At 41.3% G+C, this 26276-nt stretch overlaps 1 protein-coding gene across 3 annotated transcripts in view; it reads left to right on the top strand.

Moving 5' to 3' along the window:
- Sik2 (salt inducible kinase 2) overlaps window positions 1-26276 on the top strand; it is a 119073-nt gene that overhangs the window by 80258 nt on the left and 12539 nt on the right. For 2 of the 3 annotated variants that reach the window (XM_085844639.1, XM_029481051.2), the window contains exons 5-9: window positions 12235-12359; window positions 12743-12866; window positions 14222-14442; window positions 16398-16550; window positions 22341-22505. In XM_085844639.1, coding sequence (XP_085700765.1) covers window positions 12235-12359; window positions 12743-12866; window positions 14222-14442; window positions 16398-16550; window positions 22341-22505 — 788 coding nt within the window. The remainder of the gene's footprint in view (window positions 1-12234; window positions 12360-12742; window positions 12867-14221; window positions 14443-16397; window positions 16551-22340; window positions 22506-26276) is intronic. The other variant, XM_085844638.1, reaches the window with a different exon arrangement.

Here is a 26276-nt window from a genome sequence, read left to right as displayed (position 1 = left end):
TGTGTGGAGCAGAGACTGAAGGAAAGGCCACCCAGAGACTGTCCCACCTGGGAATCTATCCCATATACAGTTACCAAACCCAGACGCTATTATGGATGCCAAGAAGTGTAAGCTAGAAGGAGCCTGATAAGCTGTCTCCTGAGAGGCCCTGCCAGAGTCTTACAAATACAGAGGCAGATGCTTGCAGCCAACCATTGGACTGAGCACGGGGTCCCCAATAGAGGAGTTAGAGAAGGGACTGAAGGAGTTGAAGGGGTTTGTATCCCCATTAGAAAGAACAACAATACCAACCAACCAGACCCCCCCAGAGCTCCCAGGGACTAAGCTATCAACAAAGGAGTACACATGTCTTCAGCTGCATATGTAGCAGAAGATGGCCTTGTCATGCATCAATGGGAGGAGAGGTCCTTGGTCCTCTGAAGGCTTGATAGATGCCCCAGTGTAGGGGAATAGAGGGCAGGGAGGTGGGAGTGAGGTAGGTGGAGGAACACCCTCATAAAAGCAAGGGAAGGGAGGATGGGATAGGGGATTTCCAGGAGGGGGGGAACCAGGAAGGGGGATAACATTTGAAATGTAAATAAAGAAAATATCCAAGAAAAAAGAAAAAAGTTGATATTATGAATTTCTTAATTCACATACTCAAAACTCACTCATATATGGTAAAATATATGCCAGGCATTATGCTATGCTAAATATGTGATATGTATAAATTATTTCACAGCATTATCTCAGGTTGTATTGAGCTGGGGTTATATAGAGCTCAGTGATAGAGCATTTGCTTAGCACATGCAAAGCCCTGTGTTCAGTTCCCTGAACCACCTAAAAAAGTGGCAAGAGTGTAACTATGTCCCAACTAGGGCAGAAATATACGGAGGGAACATCAGTCACTCTGAGGAGCCAGGGAAGCATCACCAGTCAGGAAGTGTTTGATCTTATTCTTTATGGGGTCACTACTGCTGATATAACAAAACTGAAATATTTGGTGCTGGCAAGAATCTCTAGTGAGAAACTCTGAACTCTTCTCTTAGTGTACCTACATAAAGACAGAGACAGACAGACAGATATACATATACATTTGTTAGTTAATTCTTGCTAGCAGCAGATGGGAGTTAAGTAAGGATTGTTGCAGTTTCCTTCTATTTTTGCCTGGGAGCCACACCTCTCTCTCTGGCCAGGTGAGAGGGAGGCCTGGAGCAATTAACTCTTTGTGAACCAGGAAAAGAAAGGCATGCTCGCAGGAAAAACAATGTTACATAGGTAAATATTCATAGACACACACACATTCATACGCACATTCATGTTGGGCCCGACTGCCTGTCTCATCCTCTCCACAATTATATATGTATACTTACATATATACACCTATACTTACGAATACACATATATTTGGTGGATGGAGCAAAAGCCCCCCCAAGGAGGTTTCATTGAGCAAGTGCCAGCACAGAAAGAACTCCCTCATTCTGGATGGAAAATAAACTCCAACCTTTATTGCTTAGAGAAAGAAAACCTTCTGCCTTCTCATTGAGTGTGAAAAAACCCTGTCCTTGTCAGGAAGAAGAAACCTGGTGTTAAGAAAAAATGTGTCTAGTAAGAAGCCTGCCTGCTCTCTTTTCTGCTCTCTGCTCTTTCTGCTCTCACCTTCTCAGTATTCCTAGCTCTTGTACTTTTTCAGGATACATGATCACATGGTATTCTAAGCATCTATTTTTTCAAAAGTTCACAAGTTCAAACATAGATTCAAATCATAAATTGAATAAAGAGATACTGGGCGGGTGAGATGGCTCAGTGGGTAAGAGCACCCGACTGCTCTTCCAAAGGTCTGGAGTTCAAATCCCAGCAACCCCATGGTGGGCTTACAACCATCCTTAACGAGATCTGACTCCCTCTTCTGGAGTGTCTGAAGACAGCGACAGTGTACTTACATATAATCAATAAATAAATAAATCTTTTAAAAAAAAAGAGTTACAACAGAAATGTTTACATGTATTTAGTAGTTGTCTAATTAAACATTAATTATCTGCCATTAGCTCCGAAAGTTCATTAAGAGTTTAAAACAATAATTCTTATGTTTAAGTCAGCATGTTTTTTTCACAAGGCAAATCATCTACCTAGTGTCTTATTAATTTTGAGGTTTTATACAGATAAACCAGATAATATTTTATTTTTTGTCTTTACACCTACAATAAATTGTTCATTCTCAGTTTACAACATTTAGTTATCAGGTAATGGTTTCATACCCAGCCCAGAAGGAATGCATTCCCTGATTGTAAGTAAGTCTGCTTTCTCTCTTAGGCAATTAGCTCATGACACATGAAGGTTTACAGAGCCCTCATTGCAGCTTTAATATTACAGAGGGCTTAAAATTACTTGTATAAACTTAGGAATTCTATAGAATCATTATTAGGAATTATGAAATCATCAATTTGTCTACATAGCATCACTACAAGAACAGTACATCTTCATTGAGCTGCAGAAAATCTGCCCAGTAGGGTGGGCTAATGCCTAGGAATTGTTATATTAGTGTAATAATGACAGGAAACACATATCAACTGCAAGAAGCAATCCTGAGATGAAGTCTCTTTTGGGTCTTGCCTCTTCGAGCTCACCAATCTCAGACCATGCAAAAACAATGGGCCACCTTCAGGAAAGTCACATGCTAACCTTAGCCTATTCTAGGTGGTCAGGGTCAGATCTTGAAGGATTCTACATGTTATAAAGTTTAGATGTGGCTTTTAAAAGGATTTTTCTTGGGCTGGAGAGATGGCTCAGTGGTTAAGACACTGACTGTTTTGTCAGAGGTCCAGAGTTCAACTCCCAGCAACCACATGGTAGCTCACAACCATCTGCAATGGGATCCGATACCCTCTTCTGGTGTGTCTGGAGACAGCAACAAGTGTCCTCGCATACATAAAATGAATAAATCTTTAAAAAAACAAAAGGATTTGTCTTGAGTATTTATACGGGTTTTAGCTATTTGAGAATTTTATATATGTATCTTGATTAAATCCATCCCTCTTTCTCTTTTTTGAGGAGGGGGGGGATGTGAAAAGAGGTTTCTCTGTATAACCCTGACTGTCCTGGAACTATGTAGACTGGGCTAGCCTCAGAAATTGACCTGCCTCTACCTCCCAAGTGCTGGGATTAAGGGTATGTACCACCACACCCACCTGATCCCTTTTTATCTATCCTCCATGTGACTTTTCCCTCCCTACATTATGTGTTTTGTTTTGTTTTTTAACCCACTGAGTCTACCTAGTGCTGCCTCTGTGTGCGTGGGAAAGCTGACCCTACCTCCTCCAGCAGCCATCAGTTCCTCACTAAAGTTGGAACTTCATGAGTCCCTCCCCCATGCATGCTGGAATTTTGGCTGGCTTGATCTTGTACAGGACTTGTACAGGAAGTCCCAGCCTCTGTGGGCTCATGTGTGTAACAGCACTGCCATGTCCAATAACTACTGTTCTGATGCAGAGGTCCACTACCTCTTGTCTCTTATAGTCTTCCCCTCCCTTCCAGGGTGATCCTGGAGCTTGGAGGGAGTGGGCATGGTATAGCTGTCCCTTTTAAGGCTGGACACTCTACAACAGTCTCTCTCCCTCTGCGTATTGGCCAGGTGTGATCTCTGCATTTCTCACTGTTGTAAAAAGAAGCTTCTCTAGTGAGGGCTAAGAGATGCACTACTCCTCCATTGGCAGGAGCTTGGTGGGTCAGAAAGTATAGGCCAGGTTAGAAGCTTGTCTTTTAAATGATCCCTCACCAAATAGTTGTTCTTTATCAGAGATCTGATAACTTTTGATGGCTCTGCTTACCTCTAAGGATGTAATTTTTTAATATCTCAGAAATCTTGATTTTTTATAGAGACCTAGCACAGGACAGGTAGAACTCCATGTAAAGAAAAATCAAAAGAAAAAAAAAGACAAAATTATTATTGGCCGGGCAGTGGTGGCGCACGCCTTTAATCCCAGCACTTGGGAGGCAGAGGCAGGCAGGATTTCTAAGTTTGAGGCCAGCCTGGTCTACAGAGTGAGTTCCAGGACAGCCAGGGCTACACAGAGAAACCCTGTATCAAAAAAACAAAAACAACAACAACAACAACAAAACCTCAATTTATTAACTTCCCTGCTGCTTTTGCTTATTAAGATTTCTATAATTTGCTAAAAATGAACTTTTAAAGCCACTTACACTTTGATTTGTTAAAAGGACAAATCAAAATCATGTTTTCATTTAAAATGTATCTATATTTAAAAGACAGAAATAGATAAATCGTGGATAGTTTTCATAATTACAGAAGCATGGCTCTGAAATTAATTTTAGCATATTATTTTAGCAACAGTGCAGAGCCATAGCTGTACCTGCAGGCTGTGTTCAAGTTGTCTCAATCATAAGGCCTCCCTTTCATGAAATAGTAGCTTGAGGCATCCTGGGGAAAGGCTGAAACAAGGCAGCACGGCTTTCCGGGATCCCATCCCCATCCCCTCAGCATTGGTTCCTCACCACCTTGACCATTTTACTTAGAATGACCATTATGCATTAAGTTACGTTTAGTTTTAGTCTCCAGCTTTCACATCTTGAAAGTTATATAGTAAATACCTGATGATTCCAATATAACTTCAAGTTTTCAGAAAATAACTATAACTCAGAACTGGAGAGATGGCTCAGCAACAAAACACACCCAGTACCCATGCCAGACAACTCACAGCTACCTATAACTTCAGCTCCAAAGGACCTAACATCCTCTTTAAGACTCTGCAGGCACCATATGCACAACACACATATACAAATATGTACAATATTTAAAAATAATAAAAACAAACCCTTTTTTTAAAAAGAAAAATTACCACAATCCAAACAAGACTCCATGTGCAGTGCTGAGTCTGAGTAGGCAGAGCAGATGCGGGCTCTGCTGATGCCATTTCTTCTGCCCGCTTGGGTAGACTGACCTCTCCAGTCAGAGCTCCTGTTGGCTTGCTTAGGAATGATTGTGGTTTCCAGGGCCAGTGTGTAGAGGTTGATGATTATTTAAGACGAGGAGGCAATACAGTGTAGTAGGTGAGAAGTAGGCTGCTGGGGAATGAATCCTTACTAGCTACTGACTGACCTTGGAGACATTGTCGCCTCCCTGTTCTCAGTTTCCTTATCTGGAAAGGGGGAATGGCACAGGCTCTTATCACATAGTGGCTGTTACATGAATTAATATTTGCAGAGTACTTAAAACTGTGCCTGGTACTTGGTCCTGTTCAAGTGTTTGTAAATTATTGTTAGTTAAATCTCTTGGCACCATGTAAATACTTAATAAAAGGTGACTGCTACTTATGTTTAATGCATAATTGCTCCATTGAAACAAAGCTGTAAAACTTTGATAACCAACTAACCTCCTTCAGCACATTAAAACAAACAAACCAACCAAAAAGTCACCTGCTTAAAGCCTTACTGAGGCAGATGGTAAAGGAGCAAGGGGGTGCATAATTGAAATTACCTGTCTGGTTACATCTCCTCTGAGCAAAACCTTAAGTGTAATTAGTAATGTAAAGTTAGCTAGCTTAGTGTGACCTGTGTGTAATGTCACTTATCTGAGCTCAGAAGGAAGGAAGGCTTCTTTTCTGACTTGTTTGGTTGCTTACCACCTCTGCCACTGCTTCTACAGCTTTCCATTTACTTACTAGAAGGCCTTGAGATAAGGTTTCCATGGGTACAGTTTCAGTCTTCTGTCCTACAAATGAGAAAGAATGGAGGTGAAAGGGGGACTTATTAAAAGATATTTGTTGACCTTCTTCCTTTCATTATCCCATTATCCTCCTGCCACAGGTAGCATAGTAATGGGAAGATAGCCTTGCAGTGCAAGCAGGATGACACACCCATTCATCAGTCCTGCTTTGCAGGCTCAGTTCATCAAACCTGCATAGGTCTTCATTGATGTTGTTCTTCCCACCCTTTCTCCATGAAGCTAAGGATTATCATTTCTTTGCTTCTTGGATCTTGGATTCCCTGATTGGACACAGTTAGATGGTTCTAAATGGTTCACACTGGTCTGAGGGTAATGTTTCATCCTAGCTTTGGTGCCTTCCTGTCAGACAGTAACTGATGATTGGAGATAAATGAGGCTTTTTCTCGCTGGTGAGCAGCAAACTATACATTGAAGTCAGTGTTGACTAATGGGGTTGCAGTCGGTATGATGAGTCAGCCAAGTTCCTCTCACACTCCTACCTTTTATTTGTCAACATTTATTTCCTTGTGATTGTCTTCCTCACTCCTACTTATGATAATTACAAATGTGTACCCTTTCATCAGGCTGGATAACCTAATTCTATTGATCATTTAAGAAAAACGAAATTTAACTCTCAAACAGTCTGCTTCTCAGCAAGAGAATGATTTTTAATTTTTAAATTCACATTGGGGTGTGTGTGTGTGTGTGTGTGTGTGTGTGTGTGTGTGTGTGTGTTGTACTGAAAAGGGAAGGGAAAGTGCAAGTCTGGAGTCAAAGCACAACTTGGAAGAATCAGTTCTCAGCTTCCACTGGGTCCTAGGAACTGAACGTAGGTCAGAAGGCTTGGCATCAGGAAACTTTACCCTCAGAGCCATCGCATCAGCCAAATAACTTTTGTAAAATTATAAATTAGACATATCACACTGTTAGAGAGTAAAACTGCTTGAGCTGTGATACGTAAAAATTATTTACTTTTTCTTGGCTTAAAGTAAAGATAGGGCTTGTTTAATTATTTTTCATTCTTTAAAAAAATGACTTAGATTACTAAACAGTATCTCCTTAGTTAAAAAAGAAACACTGAAATGTTTAGTAAGTATTATTTTATAGCAATAAGTGCTGGCCAGCAGTTAATCCACTTATGCTGTCATCTGTTCCTTGATGAAGCTCAAACTCTCGGCATCACTTCAGAGCTGGCTAGAGGGACAGAAGCTCAGGCCCTGCTGAACCGGAAGTTGCACTGTAGCTGTTTCCAGCTGCATATCACTGTTTGGCCTATTTCATTACTTTATTCTTACAAACAATAGAAATCTCTCCTGTGCTTGGTGTTCCCATTAGGCAGTAATCAAAAACAGTTTATTTACTCTTTATATGACTTTTTTATTACTAAAGCAGTAGCTGATAGTCCCTAATGATGCCTAGACACTGGTAAATCATACTGTTTATCATGATAGCAGTAGTGATTTTTGTTGTCAGGAAGATAAAGCTCATTCATCTTTCAAAACACAGCAGAAGACACCAAGAGCTCTAATATGTGATACCTGTGGTTTGTAACTGGTTAGATTAGAGATAGTTAAATGACTCAGCTTCTGAGGCCCAGTTGGTTCCCATGAGTGTCAGTAGCTGATGTTTGATCCTATCTTTTGTAAATATTCAAACCATACATAAGCCAAGTGAGTGAGTGTGGATATATCAGGAAATCTTGAAGCTGAGTATTTGCTTTAGTATCACAGGGAGGGAAACAGGCATCATCTGCACATAATGAGGACAGAGTTGTTTGCATCAGGCGCTCTTAGAATGAATATAGATTCCTAAAATGAGTGTAACTATGCACTAAAATACAAACATCCTAACTGCTCTTGATCACACGCATGGTAAGGTGCTGTAATTAAACACCCGATAGATCAGCTTCATCTGGCACAGAAAATAATTTATAATCCATCTTCTTTGTGTAATGGTACATACTGACCCTGGATTTTGGGGAGCCTTGCCTCCAGTTTTAAGTTATATATATTAAGCTGCTTAGGGGCATACTTGGGGCTTTGATGGAACAGTTTTAACAGTTATAATACCTGACCTGTATTTGAATACAGTTTTACTCCCTTGTAGCTGTGAATACTTAAACATATCAGTAAAACACATAATGGTGATCTGGAGCTTAATCCAGGTTTCTAAATACTGTTATTCACCAAAAAGAACCATAGTATCTTGGAACAGTAGTGGTGTTAAGGGCAAAGAAGATGCAAGATGAGTGTGGGTAATCTTTTGGTGTCCAAAGATACACAAGTACTTTAAACTAAATTTTTTTAAAAAGTGTTAAATGAAGTAGGTTGACATAGGATTAGCCAAATCTGGAACACTGGGAACATCAGAATAAATAACAGCAGTATTTTGTTATAGCTCAAAGAGTCAAATATTTACAGTAGTAAATGATACAGCATTTAAATATCTCTTCCTCACAGAGGAGTTGTAATTAATAAGGTGATAGATTTACTTAGTGAGATTTGGCCATTGCACAATGCAAACATATCAGAATATCACATTGTAGTCCATAAATCCATATTATTTTATATTTGGCATTTAAAAAGTAAGACTACAGGCCAGCAAGATGGCTCATCATGGGTAATGAGACTTGCTGACAAACCCTATGACTGGAGTTGAATCCCTGCAGTCCACACAGTGGAAGGAAAGAACTGATTTCAACAAGTTCTCTTCTGACAGCTACATGTGTGCCATGGCACGCACATGCCTCCACACAGAGATAAACACATATTTCTAACTGAAATTTTAAAAATACAAATGAGGACATCTATTAAGGAAACATCTTACCTATTTAATTCTCTGATCTGACATGGCCTGAAATCAAAGTCTAGATAGAAAAAGTGTGCCTCTTACCCCAACAGCTGGAGTGGGGCTATCCCTAAAGCTGTTGCCTGTCTGTGGAATGTGTCCCCTAACTGAGCTGCCTTGCCTAGTCTCAGTAGGAGAAGAACTGCCTTGTCCAGCAGAGAGCTGATATGTCAATGTTGGGGACTGTCCAGGGAGGCCTCTACCCTCTCAGAGGAGAAAGGGAGTGGGGAATGGGGAGAGGAGGGACTCTGTGGAGGGGGAATGGGAGAAATTAGGGCATCGAGCAGGATGTTAAAAAAAAAGGAGTGCCCAAGTGATCATTTTCCTTACAGTTGCCTAAGCTGCTGCTGCTGAGCATCTATTACTCTTCTATTTCTGCAGTGTTGAGACCCTTGCTCTGTATTTTCTTCTGTGGATAACAATACACATGTACGGCATTTGTGTGTGTAGTGAGTGCTTTGTGTGATGAAATAAGAATACAGTAGGCTCTTTGTATCTGTGGGTTCCAAATCCTGGGATTTAACCAACCACAGATGGAAAATACTCTCTGAGTAAATGTCACATTATTGCTCATGGGTAGCTTACCTCCAATTTTAAGTTATGTTAAACATATGTACATAGGCCTAGGAAACTGAACCTCTACTAAACTTGTGCAGAGGGTTTTTCCTTGCCATTTACCCTGAGCAATTAAATATAGCAACTAGTTAAATTGACTCTGTACTGTATTAGGTATCATACATAATCCAGAGATGATTTAAAATGTGTAGGAAGAAGTATGGAGGTTGTAGGCAAGTATTGCCCCATTTTATATAGGGGTCTGAACAACCAGATTTTAGTACCCACTGTGTGTCCTGTAACCAATTCTCCACAGATACTGAAGGGCAGTTGTGCAGTTCATTCTGTCTTAGTAAGTGGTAATCAGAAATTTTGAATTTTTCCCATTTCATCTACTTGCTTACCCCTTGCTTCATTTACTATATGCTGTTTACAGAAAACTATAAACTGTAAATGAAAATTATCTATATTTCTATAAAGAAATATAAATGCTCTTTTAAAATGCCCATTTCATTGCCAATTCTTTTACCTGGCATTATTAAATTGGTCACAAATAGCTAAGCTATAAATCACTGTGTCAGAGAAGGATGCAAAGTTGTAGGTAAACCTGGTTTCTGTTCCATGTCTGCAGTGCAATAGCAGCTGTATCATCTTTCACAAGTGTTTAACTCTCTCCTGAAATAAGTCTTCCACATTGCTTTACTAGGAAGACTCCTCAAAGAGTCTTCATATAATAATGTAATATTATATTATATTGTAATATTATATGTAATACATGTAATAAAGTAACATGTAATAATGCCCCTTTAAGACATAGACATGGGCTGTACCTGTAGCTTTCCTTGCATGAATGAGACCCTCGCTGCCATTTACTGAGTACATACTGTGTTTCAGAAATATTCTATATTTTTCTACTTACATCTTAACACACCCATCATGTTATCACAAAAATAATTTTGGAAGTGCTCTGGAAAAGGTTCTTGAATATGGACAGGTGTGGTTCTGTGATAGCGTAGTGAGCCTGACTGCTGTTGAGTTTGATTTCCACAGAATCAGATACCTAGAAAGCATGTGTCCATTTAGTACCACTGTCTTGTGACTAAACAGGGTACTTTCTCTGCCTAAGTCTGTAAAAAGTACATTGGACTGAATGACCTAGACAGTGATTCTTGCTCTCTTGCTAAGAAGTATACTAATGAGCAACCTCAAGGCCACTTACCAGGCTGTCTTCTCAATAGGCTGTGTCTTCCCTCCTTTGAGTTCATTTCACCAGTGTGGGGAGTTCTGAGTCAGGCATTCTCTTTGGCTCTTTAAGACATTGAAATTTTCATCTTGCTACCTGGAGAGTATCTTTCCTTTACATATATGGAAAAGCTCACCTTGCCATTGTGGTATAAAATGCATGTGTCACTGTGCCTATTCCAGGCTCCTCACACATCTGTCCCAGAGTTTGGATGTGTCTTTGTAGAGGAAATTAACCTTTTATTCTCTAAAGTGGATTTAAGTATCTTATTCTTAACTCATTCTATAGTTTTTCTAGATTAGAAACTTACAGCTCTACATATGAGTTACAGGTGGCAGAAGTGGCTAGTAGCTGAGGCCAAATAAAGAAGACAAGGTCTCTGGTCACTTTGGAAAGTGGAATGTAGGCAAGGTGGCGTTTCCATTGTAAAGATGGATGTGGTTGACGCCCTTTCTTCATAGTCCACATATGGCCGGCCAGGCATGAACGAATGGGAGGCAGTTTCCTAGGTGCATTGTCTTTTCTCTACTGAACCTTGTGCTCCTGATGGTTTTCCTCCTCCCTCTTTATAGTTAGTTCCTTGTGACCTTTTCCTCAGGAAGTTAATGATGGTGGTAGTGGTTTCACAGAACAAATGCTGACATTTCACATCTGGGCTCTTTTTATGTCTTTAATTTCATTAATCCTCACTGCATCTTATCTGGGCAGGTGGATTATTCTCGCTGGTGTAGATTTGGAAACCTAAGCTTCAGAGAAGTAGAATACTTTCCTGTGACACTAGAGTTAGAAGAGACAAAACTGTAAGTCAGTTCTGCTTCTCCTGAATTTGTAGTTATTATACTGCTCCATAAAGCGGCTGTGACATGATTACAGTCTTTATTGTGCTTAATGCCTACCTGTTCTTATATCAGCAGACTGAGAGAATATCTTCTCCCAAGGGACTAATGTGTGTTGTCTCAAGGCGCAAACAAAGCCGTAGTTTACATTAGCACATTGGTGCCTCATAAAAGCTGCTACTGGGCATGTTTATTATTGCAGCTTTACAGGCAGGGGAACTAAGGTGCCCAGGTGCTGACGCTGGCCCCAAAGCCAGTCTGTCTCGCAATGGACCAGGTCCACTCCTTAGTTTTACTTAAGCTCCTATGCACACAATGCTTCCCATGCACTATCGAGAACCAAATTCTCTTCTTTGAGTTTCAAGACTCAAAGTACAAGAGAGTGTGGGACTAACTTGGGTAACAGTAAGAGTTTGTTTCTTGAGTATTATCAAAAGGGCAAACACATCAATGACAAAGGACCCTGAAAGCTTGTGTGCATATGCATATTGAAGGCATTGTGTCCAGTGTTTGCAGAGTGCATTCTAGGTAGCAAAACTGTAGATTCATGTGACTGAGATTATAAGGAGGAAGGATTACAGTTGCTTTGAAGTGTCATGCCGCTGCAGTCTGCAAACGAGCATATAGATGAGAGTGGTGCCAGGTGGCTTGTAGCAGACCATATGCTATCATGGTGTAAGGTACTCAGACGGGCATCTGCCTAGAGTGGGATGTATAGATCAGCATTTAAAAAAGCTGTTACTTACCAGGTTCTCAATTGTCTCAAAAGCTGCTATATGTTGCTACTTAGTTGGGTTTTACTCCCTTGCCCCCTATAGACTTTATAGAATTAAAAGTGGTTAGTAACCATCAAACAACTTATGTTCTACGATAATCAAACTCACCGTGGCTGTTCACACAAATAGATATTTCAGGAAAAAAAGGGGGGGGGGCAAAAAAAGGCATTGTCATTGTCATTGTCATAGTGGTCCCACATTATAGACATGATTGCTGAGAAGGACAGGGCAGTTTGAGAGCAGAGATAAGAGTAACATTTATCTCCATCCTAATAGATTTCGGCTTTGGAAATTTCTTTAAAACTGGTGAACTGCTGGCAACATGGTGTGGCAGCCCCCCTTATGCAGCCCCAGAAGTCTTTGAAGGGCAGCAGTATGAAGGACCACAGCTGGATATATGGGTATTGCTTTGCTTTAATATGTTAAATGTATTTATCATGACAGTCGGTACTCTGGCCTATTTCAGAAGTTCCTGGTAGTATTCTCCCCAGCCAATAGACTATTATCAGTAAGAGCGTCTGGAAGTGGATCCCTAGGAAAGAATTCCCTGAGACAGGTGTTGTCATCTAATATCAGCAATGATTTGAAGTAACGATAAATGATCACATTTAGACCACTTAGTATTTATTATGCTTAATCTCACCACAGGAAGTAAGACTTTCAGACTCTGAGAAAATGACAAATTGAATCCATCAATCCATGTGATTTTAGAGCCATGAGATGTTTAGGGAGTCTGAGTGTTTGAAGTGCTCCCTGAAAATGACTGCATTGCTTTCTTCCCTAGAGCATGGGAGTTGTTCTTTATGTCCTTGTCTGTGGAGCTCTACCTTTTGATGGACCAACTCTCCCTATTTTAAGGCAGAGGGTTTTAGAAGGAAGATTCCGGATTCCATATTTCATGTCAGAAGGTAACAAGCCATTCGTCGTATTAGTTGTGCATTACAGAATTTATACTGCATGAAGTCCTAGCCAGTTTCCTTACTAAAAGTTTGGTACCAGATAAAATGACTGAGTCATTTTAAAAGCCAGGGAGCTCTGCGACACCCTCCATGTAGACAAGACAAGTTTCAGCCTTCCTCCTTGTAACTGAGAACAGAAGCTACCCAGATTAAGAGCAGAAAGTCTTCCCATTCAGCTTGAGTTTATAAATGTCCCAGTTTATTTTAGACTCCATAGATACAGGCTTACAACAATTTTACTCTATGTATGAAATAGATTTTCAAAATTAAGTTTTTAAATTCAAGTCAACTGATGGAACTCTGGTGAAATAAACTGAAATGCTACAGTCCCTACCTGTCTTGTCTTGGGCTGTCATAGAAACACCAGTTTGGTTTCCTTTTTAGCTGTATCTTTAGTTTTCTTGGAAAGGCAAGGTCACATAGGCTTTGGAAACAGACGTCTACCTGGATGGAATCCTGAGTTCACCATTCATTGGCCATGCAGTTTTGACCCATCTGTACAGTGCAGTTCCTGCTCTAGAGATGCCATAGGATGGTTAAGTTACTCTGCACAAAGCACTTAGCACAGTGCCTGAGAGCCGTGAGTGGCAGGAGGCTGGATTGGAGGAGGGTAATGAAGAGCCTGATCCCACTCAGCTGCAGCTGCAGTGTACTTAGTGTACTCCTTCTAGAAGCCCATCAGTGCACGTGGTCCTTGGCAACACTGATGAGAAAGCAGCAGCTTACTGGAAAGAGCTCGCTGCTCACCACCTGGCTTTACTGAGCATGCCTCAATATGACCGAGGACCAGTTCATTATGCTTGTTCTGAGAATGAAGCTTAATTTTTTTTTTCCTTAGTGGAAATCTAAGTCTATGACTAGATAGTTTGAGAAATGCACTAGAAAGATTCCTTTAGCATACAGATACCTTGTTCTCACCTGTGATTTTTTTTAAAAAAAAAGATTTATTTATTATTATACATAAGTACACTGTAGCTGACTTCAAACGCACCAGAAGAGGACTCAGATCTCATTAAGGGTGGTTGTGAGCCACCATGTGGTTGCTGGGATTTGAACTCAGGACCTTCAGAAGAGCAGTCAGTGGTGTTACCCGCTGAGCCATTTCGCCAGCCCCCCTCACCTGTGTTTCTTAAATATTTCTTCAGCATCTGAACTTGACCAGTCTATCATTTATATATTCATTTGCTCATTTGTCTTTCTGCTTTCAGGTGAAGGATACAAAGATTGTTGTACAAGTCACATGGGTCATGCTAGTATGCTTGAAGTTGATATATATGACTTTTTTAACATTGCATTTTCTATAGATTGTGAACACCTCATTAGAAGGATGTTGGTCCTAGATCCTTCCAAACGGCTAAGCATAGCTCAAATCAAGGAGCACAAGTGGATGCTCATAGAGGTTCCTGTACAGAGGCCTATTCTCTATCCACAAGAACAGGAAAACGAGCCGTCCATTGGAGAATTTAATGAGCAGGTTCTTCGACTGATGCACAGCCTTGGGATTGATCAGCAGAAGACTATTGAGGTAAAGTGATGGAGATGTCTGCAGAGGTTTAAATGTTCTTCTGCATGTGTGGCTTGCAGCTCCATGATCACACCTGTTCCTAGTCTTTTAGCACATTCGTCCCCAGTGGCTGGTTGCACTGCTCAGGGTTCCCTGAGGACTATGTCAGGCTCTGTTTATAGTTAGACATTCAATCTCTAAACCCTTCCTTTGCCCTGTCTCCCAAAACATCCAAGAAAAGAATTTCAGAGGGTTAGGAAAAGGCCAAGATTGAAGCCTAAAAGCTGGGCATAGTGGGGCACACTTTTAATCCCAGTACTGAGAGGCAGACAGATCTCTGTGGGTTCAAGGATAGTCAGGGTTACATGATGAGACCCTATCTCACAAAAATACAGAGTAGAAAGTTTCTTCCAAAGTGAAACAAGGATTTCATATTGGTATTAAAATAGTTTATATGAACTACATATACGGAGCAAGACTAAGGGCTGAGCCAAGAGCCAAAAGGAAGGAATGAGATTGAAGACAGCCAGTAGGGTTGAGGAGAGCCAGGTTAAGCAGGCAAGTAGGTTATGATTTGTAAGTATTAATGGTTATAGAATTAAGAACTCTATAAACCTGGAAATTTCCTTTTGGCTTTTTTCTACCTAGTAGTTAGCATGCTTAGAGAACAGATGTAGTACCTGCACAACGGCCCCACCAAGGATGGACAGTGCCTTAAGGACACTGTTTCTTGTCACCTATCGGAATCATGAGCAAAACCAAACTTGCTTTCTTGCTTTGTGCATTGTGCATTCAGTGAGGTTTTCCCATGCTTACCCATGGAGTAGATCCTGATGGCAGCTTCTGTGGGGCTCCTCTGGCCTGTGGGTTTTTTGTTTTCACTGAGGGTTTTGTGGATCCATGTTGCCCCATACAGCACCCAGTAGATTGTCAGGTAGAATTAGAAGCCAAATGAGAAGTTGTTTCTCTGCGGCATTGGCATCCTGGGAAAGCTGGCAGACTAATAATGTGAAAATTCTGGGAAGCAAGTTTATATTCAAGGTTTCCAAAGGGTGGAGCTGCAAAAACAAGAGGAAAAGATTACCTAAGAATGCAGACACACTGACTCTCCATCTAGCATGCAGATGTCATTCTCCAGCCCAAAATAATCACCAGAAAGTCCACAAAGGCTTTTGTTCATTCACCAGAGCTTTCAAATGATTTGAACTTTAGTCAAGCTATAAAGTTAGAAGTTTGAGCACAGGGAGTTGATCAACTTTACACCTGGTTATCACTGTGAGATAGGGCCATATCACAGCACTGGCAGCCACTGTGTGAAGCAGTGATGACATTTTCTCTCTCTTTCTCTCTCTTTCTCTCTCTCTCTCTCTCTCTCTCTCTCTCTCTCATTTTTTTTTTCTCGAGACAGGGTTTCTCTGTATAGTCCTGGCTGTCCTGGAACTCACTCTGTAGACCAGGCTGGCCTCTAACTTAGAAATCCTGCCTCTGCCTCCCAAGTGCTGGGACATTTCTCTTAATGCAGAAAAATTAATGGATCCCTGATAAAAAATAAAGAAATAGAACCAAACACTCATTTAAAGATGTCACCTTTGGTGAATCTAGAGACCTGAAGTGTACGTCTTCCTGTCTCTGAATTCTAGAAAGGTTTTTGCTCGGAGGTATACTTCACTACTGTATTTTTTAAGTATCTTGGTGCCTAAAATTATGGGAATGAAAGTAACACCTCTAAAATCTTAAGCCAGAATTATTGTGGAAATTTCTGTGAGTGGATCTCAGAGAGCACACTTGGTCCAGTGCCCTTGGACTGAATATCATGGTGGAGCCTGTGCTTCCCTTCTCAGAAGACATGAGACAGAAAGAAAAAGTTTTGTGATTTCATTATCAGGTTGCATGATTGTACCCCCTCTTTTAAATGGTATAGACCCCTTTGTTGGTTTTCACAGTTCTCTACCTTCAGCACCTGTTTTCTCTTTCAGTCTTTGCAAAACAAGAGCTATAATCACTTTGCTGCCATTTATTTCTTGTTGGTGGAACGTCTAAAATCACATAGGAGCAGTTTTCCTGTGGAGCAGAGACTTGATGGCCGCCAGCGTCGGCCTAGCACCATTGCCGAACAAACAGTTGCCAAGGTAACAACAGCCATGTAGCCACTAGTCTCATTTTGTATGTGCCTTTTTATGTTGGACACATTTTTTTTATCATTTGGTAGGAAAGGTTAGGATCTCATCCTCTACAGTTTTTCTAGAAAGTTTCATCCACTGTCATTCACTAGATTCCCAAAACTGTTAGCATCCTCCTCCTTTTAAGGATTCACTTTCTTTTCAGTTCTTTTCTTTTTAAGAGGTATTTTGTCTTTTAATCATTTGCTAATATTGAGAATTAATGGAAGTAGCCTGTACTTTCAGTTCATTTACAGAATTTTTTACATATTGACTGTATGCAAGCTGCTGTTATTAGGCACTCTAAGAGTTTGAATGCATGGGACACCATCCTTGCTCTCAGAGCTGTATCTCAGAAGCAAAGATACAACCAGAATCATCCTTCAAAGCAGGATGAGGGCAAGGGAGAGAGAGGCTCAGAGAATAGGTAGCCGCATGGAAGAGATGACATGTAAAACAGGCCTTCATGAAGATGTGAGACTTTGACAGGGACAGGAAGTACTGAAGACATTGTGACTAGAGAGGAGACACCCAGTGATGGTCACAACTGCTCACATGGACCATTGTAGGTCTTGTTCCTAATAATTTAGCCCATTTGAAGTGAAGTCTACAGAAATAAAAGTTGGAGTGGTAACTGGAAGCCATATTGTGAAAAGCTCTAAATGCCAAGGGACTTATAGGTGAAGATGTGATCATGAGCTTCTGCAGACCATGAGGTAGGTAGTCTGGGGGATGGAAAGGATGGTTTGCTTAGGAGAGACCAGGGGCAGGAGGTTGTTTATTGTTTGTTTTGAGTCAGGATCTCACTGGCTGGTTTAGGACTTGCTATATAGACTAAACTGGCCTTGAACTCACAGACATTTTCTTGCCTGTCCTTTCCAAGTACTGGGATTAAAGGCATGTGCCACCATGCTCTGTCTTGGAAGAGCAGAAATTTTTGAGAAATGCTTACAAGATTCTCATACCAAGTGAGATGCAGAATGCTGAAGATTTAATGTGGTGCTGGGAGAAACAGGGATGAAGGCCAAGAATGGCAGATCTCGTGAGGGCTTAGCTCTGATTTGGAGGTGCAACTGCACTTCAGGAACACCAGAGCAAACCCCAGATTCTGTGCCTCGCTTTTTAAAGTGGTAATGGCACTAAGTGCAGTGACAAGGTGAGTTGGTATCTGTGAAGCCCAAGAATAGTACAAAGCAAATGTTGAGTGTCTGTTCTACAGCAGAGTTAGAGGTGACCGTCTTCTCAGTGTTCTCAAAGGCCTCAGTGGGGGCAGAGTGGGGTCATGGCTCAGTGCCACGAGAGGATGTGATCTGCTGGGAGAGGAGTGCTTCTCCCAGTTAGGATGCTTCTGCTTCTGTGAGTTCAGAAGGATTCTCATAGTTCAGTGGGATTCTGATGGACAGGGACATGAGGAGCTTTGCATTGGTTTCTATTGAACACGAGAAGGGAGGGGGATGAACATTCTTGATTTCTAACAGGTGAACTATATATATTTTAATATCTTAAAAATAATGTGGTAATGTAAATGTGAGGGAATACTACATCAATGTAGCTCCAGATATGTGGACCAGAGTATTTCTAAGCACTCAAGAATCTTCAAAATTGAATAGCACTGCTTCTAAGCAGGGATGAAAAGGGACAAAAGAACTCCTGAGCTGTGTTGATAGTAGTGATCTATAGTGATGTGCTTCCTATGTACAACTATGTCTAGACAGAGGGATAGGAAGCAGGATGCCCAGTGCAGTTACAGGCTTTCTCAGATAAGCTCCGTTAGTCTTCTTACACATTCGCAAGTGAGAGTGGTGAGGGATTTCATCAGCAGTTGTTCCCCAGCATGTGCGTGTGTTACTGGACAAGATAATCCTTTCTGATCTTCGTGGTAAGCACATCCCTGAGATAGCTCAGCTTGTATTTGATTTGACTTGAGAGACAGGTAAATAGTATACGTGGCTTCTTTTGCTTACTGACTTTGTTACTACTAAGCACACCACACAATCTTTTCATTGTACACATTGGCCAGGTCAGCATCAAACTGTGCATTCTGTAATTTCAAATGTGTCCAATTCTAATAGAAGGCTGCCCAGCTTACCTACTAACTTGTTGAAAGTGCCTTCTGGGCCCTCTAACAAGGAGGTCCCACAGCTGAAGAGTTGTTCCCTGCCCTCTGTGTTTTAGTGTGCCTTGTTAAAAAGCTAACTTCTCTGTTTATTTGGATGTAACAGTTTTAATAGAGCATCTTTGTTTTAATTCTCTGATTTTTGTTTGTTTGTTTAAAGAGAGTGTAGAGCACTTGTTCCCTGACATTGCAATAAACAAAACTGAGAAAACAACATGATCTAATACAGAGACCACACACACTATAGAATCATGCAAACCTTAAGTTCCATGTAGAGATGAATGATTTTACTCAGGTAAGAATTTCTGAGATCCTGTGTTCCTAAAAATAAAAGGAAAATGGTGCCTCCTTAATAAGATTGCTACCAAGGGCTGGAGAGATGGCTCAGCGGTTAAGAACACTGACTGCTCTTCCAAAGGTCCTGAGTTCAATTCCCAGCAACCACATGGTGGCTCACCACCATCCCAATGCCCTCTTCTAGTGTGTCTGAAGACAGCTACAATGTACTCATATATAAATAAATAAATAAATAAATAAATAAATAAATAAATAAATAAATAAGATAAAACTAGTCAACCTGTGGGGATAGTTGCATTCAACAAAGCACAGCTCCCATCTGCAAGGCAGCATCATAGCCACCAAGGCCCCTGAAATACCTAGGAGCCACCCCGTGCTCATAGGGAGTCGTTAGTTTAGTGATGGAGGACCCTTATTTTGTAGACAACAGTGAGCTGCTCACTGTAGGTAGGTGGTCAGTACTCTCATTCACTGTGTATCGTACCAGAAATATCAGACAATGATTTAGGAAAAGAAAACTCTTACATTTTTCTCACTAACCCTAAATACTAGTTTTTAACAACCCACCCACTTCAAGTTTGTATCAGCTTTAAGCAGGTGAAAATGAAATGGTTGTCTCTTTTCTTTAATTGCTGATTAGAGGTTGCTCCACAATCATAGGACAAAGCTTACTTTTAAGTTGTTTGGGTTGCCATAGCAAAATGCCAGATGAGCATTTACTTCCTTAAGGTTCTAAAGGCTCAAGGCACATGATCTGGTGCCTGCAGTGAATTTCTACCAGAAGCTCTCTTCTAAGCTAATAGATGGCTACCTTCTGCTGTGCCCTCTCAGCACATGGATTGTGGGGAAACCCTGTGTGTCTTACATCTCTCTTGAATACCAGCCTGCCATGTAACAAGGGCCTGTAACTCAGTGGCCAGGAGGGACAACATAGTAACATAACATTCTCTCACCACCTTTATAATTTGAGAATACCTTTGTGCGTGATATCCTCCCTGATTAAAAAGGACAGTTTCGCCCAGTGCTGAGGATCGAATCCAGGGCTTTGTAGGTTAAATACTCAACCATGCCATACCTCAGCTTCTGAAAGACAGCTCACACGGACTTGTAAAACATACCATTCTGTTTCCTAGGAAGTGTCACACCAAAATATTATTCCTCAATCTAAGTTCATGGTCACTTTCTGCAGTCCAAGTCAAATGTAAAATTTGTGGAAGAGACCCGGTGTGACAGTGTGCCTAGAATCCTAGCACTGTAGATCCTGAAACAGGACTCCAAAGTAAGACTTTGCCTCCAAAAAAAGAAAGAAAGAAAGGAAAGGGAAAAAGGGAAAAGGGGGAAGGGAAAAAGAGAAAAAGAAAGGGAAAAAGGGAAAGGGAAAAGGAAAGGAAAGGAAGGAAAAGTTGTCAAGGAAAATGTGATATACTTAATCTGATACAGCTCAGTCCACCATAAAGAATTGGGGAAACGGGATGGAGCTAGAACAGCCTTGTGATCAGATACGGCATCTCATTTCCAGTGCAGTATCTTCAAGTAAGGCGTTCCCTGCTCTCAGACAGAAGGAACAGGTTAAGAAATTGAAGAACTAGAAATCAACCGTTTTGTTTTACGCTTTAATTGAAAGCTGGTGATAGGGTAGGAATGTACTAAATGTACATTTATTAGGAAATGAAATTGTTGTGTGGTAACCAGAGAGATGCCCAAGATATACAACATAACCCCAAAGAAAAAAGATGAGCAAGAAGCTGATCCTCCATCGTGCTCAGAGAGTGCACAGCACTGTTTGTGGTGTTTCCCATCCACTGGCCACGGATGGTTTGCTGCTGTTTTATTAGTATCACAATGTATCCTATATATATATATATTTTAAGTATACTCAAAATTTTGAGATGTAAAGAAAGAATATGCCTCCTCCTTAAGAATTATCAATTTAGCTAAACATGATGGTGTATGTCTTTAATCCCAACAATTAGGAGGTAGAAGCTATTGGCTCTCTATAAGTTCCAGGCTAGCCTGGACTACACAGTGAATTCCACAGCTGCATGGAGAAGTCCTGTCTCAAAAACAAAAACAAACAACAGCAAAAATCAACTTAAAATTCCAACTGGAAGCCATGAGAGACTGACTGACTCCAAAACTGCATTTGTCTTCTTGTCCAGTTGTTTTGTCCTTGGGGTCATTTTAAGACTGGGAGGAAGAGAGTTTATGACGCTAAGCTGAGGGTTTCATGTGTTACCTTTCAACCTTAACTTCACTATGAAGTGGGTATTACACCCATTTTTATGAATTAAGAAAAGTTCAGAGAAAGTTAAATTACCTGATTAAAGTCATCATGGAAATAGTAAGTGATAGATCTACAAATTAAGCCCATGCCTGGAAAAAAAATTACAATTTCATGTGGTTTTTGTCCCTTTTTTGTGTGAATTTAACAGTCAGCATCCTGTATCTTCTGTCATAACTATAGCAGGGAAAATGGAGGCTCTGCTTCTTCCTATGGGAGTCTGGTATGACGATTGTTCCCCAGATTGTCACAGTGTCTATTATGTTCAAAGCAGCACATCTGAGAAGTTGTTCTGCCAGTTTCTAAGGCTATGGCTAGAAGGAGAGTCGCCTGTCCTTGTTCACTTAAAGCATTGACAAAGGAGACAGAACAATGGAATGAACCACCCACAGGAAGCCAAAGTGTGGTGGCTCATGTCTGATACTCCATCACTTAAGAGATACAAGCAGTAGGCCCAGAGCTTATAAGAAGCAAAGACAGAAAGAGACCCAAGCTCCATGGAGCAGGCTGGTCCCAGGAATGGAACTCTGCAGCAATAAGCATGTCTCCTGTCGCTCTAGCAGGCTGTATGTATTCAGACTGCCTCTTCTCAAAAGAAAGGGACCTTCCTATCACCTTGAGTAGCCACTTCTGTCTTCTTCCTCTGCTCATGGGCAGGGGAAGTAGGAAAATAGAGTTACTTCCTGTACTTAGATTGTACTAGCTCTGGGGATTGTGTTTATCTGTACCTCCTTGTTGAGCTCCTATGAGCCTTTTTTTTTTCTTTAATCTTTCCAGGTAGAATAGTTTTTAAAAAAAGAAAAAAATAGTTTATTGAATTGAGACAAAGACCACTCTTTGATTCTTTACAAAGACTATCATTATGAGACAGGAACCAAACTCTGTATAATTTATTTGAGAATATCTGACTAGTGAGACTTTAAATTCAGCGTTCACCACAAACGTGTGCACGCATACACATACACACGCAATCAAATCTTTTCTGGAGTTCCAGCAAATAACTCTTTTGTTCCAAGAGCAGTGAGTGTATTTGTTCCCACACTGTCTGTTCTTGCCATATTTTCAGGCACAAACTGTGGGGCTGCCAGTGACCTTGCATCCACCGAACGTGAGACTGATGCGATCTACCCTCCTCCCACAGGCATCCAATGTGGAGGCCTTTTCATTTCCAACATCCAGCTGTCAAGCAGAAGCTGCCTTTATGGAGGAAGAGTGTGTCGACACTCCAAAGGTAAGGCGCTGTGCTTGCATGGTGTGCTTGCGATGCAGTGGAGAGTGGGTGGAGACCTCAGTGTCATACATAATGTGGTAGTATGGTTTTGTTGAATGTTGTTTTGGTGAAGAATTGTATCAAAATGTTCAGAGATCAGGTCTCATTGTTTAAGTAACAACTCCAGGCCACATAAGCCCTCTGTTTCTTCCTTCCCTAAGCAGTTCCTCTTCTTTCCCAAGTTTTAAAGTTTCTTCATAACTGAGTGTATGACTAAGTCAGGGAGGTAGGTTAGCTGACTCTTCACAAGTTATGATTTTAAAAACAAAATGTTACCTATTGTGCTGAGTTACACTTTGTTATTGTTGTGTTCTTTCTGCACAGCAAACCATAAATACAAAGTATAGGCTCTCTTTTTGACTGAGTGAGCATCCTTTTTGATCCAGCCTGGGCATGCTTAACGGGTTTAGTTTGTATTCAGTGTATTGCATAAAGTGGACTGCCAGGAAATGAAAGATGACCACTTCTTTCATGCAGTGGATTCTTTTTGACTTGTAAGTGGTATATACTCAGTACCAAGTGCTATAGAGATGATCATATTAATAGGAAACAGTATCCTAAAAGAATGTAGTGTGTTCAGACTGCTTCACTAAGCTGTGTGAATTTGGGCAAGGTGAATTCGTTTTGCTCTGTATAAAACTATGTTCTCTATATGTTTTTTAGGAAGCCATTGTGACAAGTAAGATAATCTGTGTGGTTTAGGGTAGATTTTAAATAGTCAACAAATACTGTTTTCCCATATTTTACCCTCTTTAGATAAAGAAAAATCATGAATCAGACATGAGCTTGCCTAGTACCCTACTAGACTGTAATCTAACACAAATTGTATGAAACTAACACAGCAGGCCAACTACTGAATAAACTGATGAAATGTCAGTCAAATGAACCTAGAAAGAAGTAGGGGAATTGATTTTGTACTTGATCAGGAAAATTTGGGGATAACTATCAGAAGTAGAGTAGAATCTGTGTGGCTGGAAATTAGGGCGGGGTTTCATCAGGGAAGGGAGGGTGCTGTAGGTAATCAGGCCCATCTGTGTCAAAGCAGTTGTTCTTCTGAGGGAAAGGGCATGGGAAGGAAAACTGTACAAGTAAAAACGTATATGTTTGCTTTGAAGAGCAAGCAAGCAGGTCAGTTCTTTGGGCAGTGTTCCAGGTGTGGAACTGGTGACTTATTGGGACAGCTGATAGAATAGTCAGGCACCAGCTAAGACCTGAGTAAGGAGACACGGCATGCGTGCTGGTCTTGGAGACTGCCTGAGCGGTTCTCCAGCAGACAGGCAAGGGAGCAAGGACAGTGGGAGCTCAGTAAGCATGGGTCCAGGAGGGAGATGATACAGGGCCTGAAATATGGGGGTGGACATGAAATAGGAGAGGAGGGGATGGTAACATTGGGGTTGAGAGTGTAGAACTCCAAGCTTAGAAATGGGATGGCAAATGGCATTCAGTTAGGACCTCTGGATGTCAGGCAGATTCATGAGTTGCATGAGCTTTGTGGAGCACAGTGGTGGTGGCAGCTCCATACCAGACTGTCACAACAGGTGGTAAACCAACTTGCTATACAAGAATAGTTACTGTCCAGCCCTAAAGATGAGGCTACTTCCTGTGGACAGTCTGCTTTTTGTGCCTGTGTTTGCCTAGCATTACACATTAGTGTAATTCATGCTCAGCATTTAGACATAAAATAGGGCAGCATAATTCATTTTTACGATCTAATTCTCTTGAAGAAATTAAAATGCAATGTGTTGAAGTCTTGCCTGTAAAGGCACCAGGCCCAAAACACAGATTGAACACTGTCTGCTATAATATATAGGGCAAGCTATTTTTAAAGCTTGTGATTGTTGTAGTTACTAGGAAACAGACAGGAAATGGTTTGCAGAAGATACAGACATTGCTAGATGGTATATTCACATTTGTAGGCGTGAGAGTCAAACTGGAACTGGCCCCAGCACTGGCATTGCTACCCTGAAACTCAGAGCAGGCCATAAACATCTCCAGGACTGATGTGCATCATTTTGTTAGCTCCTTCCAACTAAAGCAAATGCATACACCAAAGAATCTTTCAGTTCCTTTGTTCACATGGCTTCATATACATTCACTATAGCCCACTTATTTTCTGAAAGATTATCATAGCTGTATATATTGATAATTCCATTTCTACTTGTGATCAAAAATTAGTATTGTGCATTTAAAAACAGATCACTTCTCATTCCCTTAATTGTTAGTAAAGTCACTGAAGGAGTCTAACTTGAAACTTTGACTTGGGTTTTATGGGGCCGGAGGGGAAGGCATTTTTCTGAGCATTAATTGAGACCCTCAGGACATAGAGCCCATGGTAGGAGGACAGTTGTACAACCTGTGTAGAGTAGATCTCCCATGTACACATGTCAGTCCATTTGTAATACTACTAAAGACTATAATAAAAGGACTTCCAAGTTCACACCTGGACTAGCTGGTTGAGAATGCAAGTGTAGCCCCTACACATTTGTAGCAAATGTGCAGCTTGGTCTTCGGGTGGGTTCCTAACAAGTGGAGCAGGGGCTGGCTGACCCAAAGTCTGTTCCCTGCCATTGGATCCCCTTCCCCTACCTGGACTGCCTAGCAGGGCTGTCTTAGTCAGGGTTTCTATTCCTGCACAAACATCATGACCAAGAAGCAAGTTGGGGAGGAAAGGGTTTATTCGGCTTACACTTCCATGCTGCTGTTCATCACCAAAGGAAGTCAGGACTGGAACTCAAACAGGTCAGGGAGCAGGAGCTGATGCAGAGGCCATGGAGGGATGTTCTTTACTGGCTTGCCTCCCCTGGCTTGCTCAGCCTACTCTTATAGAACCCAAGACTACCAGCCCAGGGATGGTCCCACCCACAGGGGCCTTTCCCCCTTGATCACTAATTGAGAAAATGCCTTACAGTTGGATCTCATGGAGGTATTTCCTCAACTGAAGCTCCTTTCTCTGTGATAACTCCAGCTGTGTCAAGTTGACACAAAAATAGCCAGTACAATTGACCCCTTGTCAACTTGACACACAAACACATCACTAGTAAGCCTCAACCCTTACATTCTTATTCATCCCCAAGATCTAAATAACTTTAAAAGTCCCACAGTCTTTACATATTCTTAAATTTTCAATCTCTTTAAAATATCCATCTCTTTTAAAATCCAAAGTCTTTTTACAATTAAAAGTCTCTTAACTGTGGGCTCCACTAGAACAGTTTCTTCCTTCAAGAGGGAAAATATCAGAGCACAGTCACAATCAAAGCAAAAATCAATCTCCAACTGTCCAACATCTGGGATCCAACTCACGATCTTCTGGGCTCCTCCAAGGGCTTGGGTCACTTCTCCAGCCATGCCCTTTGTAGCACACACGTCGTCCTCTGGGCTCCAGATGCCTGTACTCCACTGCTGCTGCTGCTCTTGGTGGTCATCTCGTGGTACTGGCATCTCCAAAACACTGCATGACCCCTTCAGTCCTGGGCCTTCAATTACAACTGGGGCTGCACCTTCACCAATGGCCTTCCATGGCCTCTCACAGTGCCGAGCCTCAGCTGCTCTGCGTGACCCCTTCATGCCTTCAAAACCAGTACCACCTGGGTGACCCTTACACATTACCAAGTCCCACTGCAGAAGGAGTACAACCTTGCCTATCTCTGGAACACAGCCTCTTTGTGCTTTCAGAAAACACTTCCCAGAAGATGTCACCTCAACGATGCTGGTCTCTTCTTAATCACTGCTAAT

The sequence above is a fragment of the Mus caroli genome, unplaced genomic scaffold, assembly GCF_978045245.1.
Source record: "Mus caroli unplaced genomic scaffold, Mus_caroli_1 scaffold_11, whole genome shotgun sequence".
NCBI lineage: Eukaryota > Metazoa > Chordata > Mammalia > Rodentia > Muridae > Mus > Mus caroli.
This window is presented reverse-complemented; position numbering and strand designations above follow the sequence as displayed.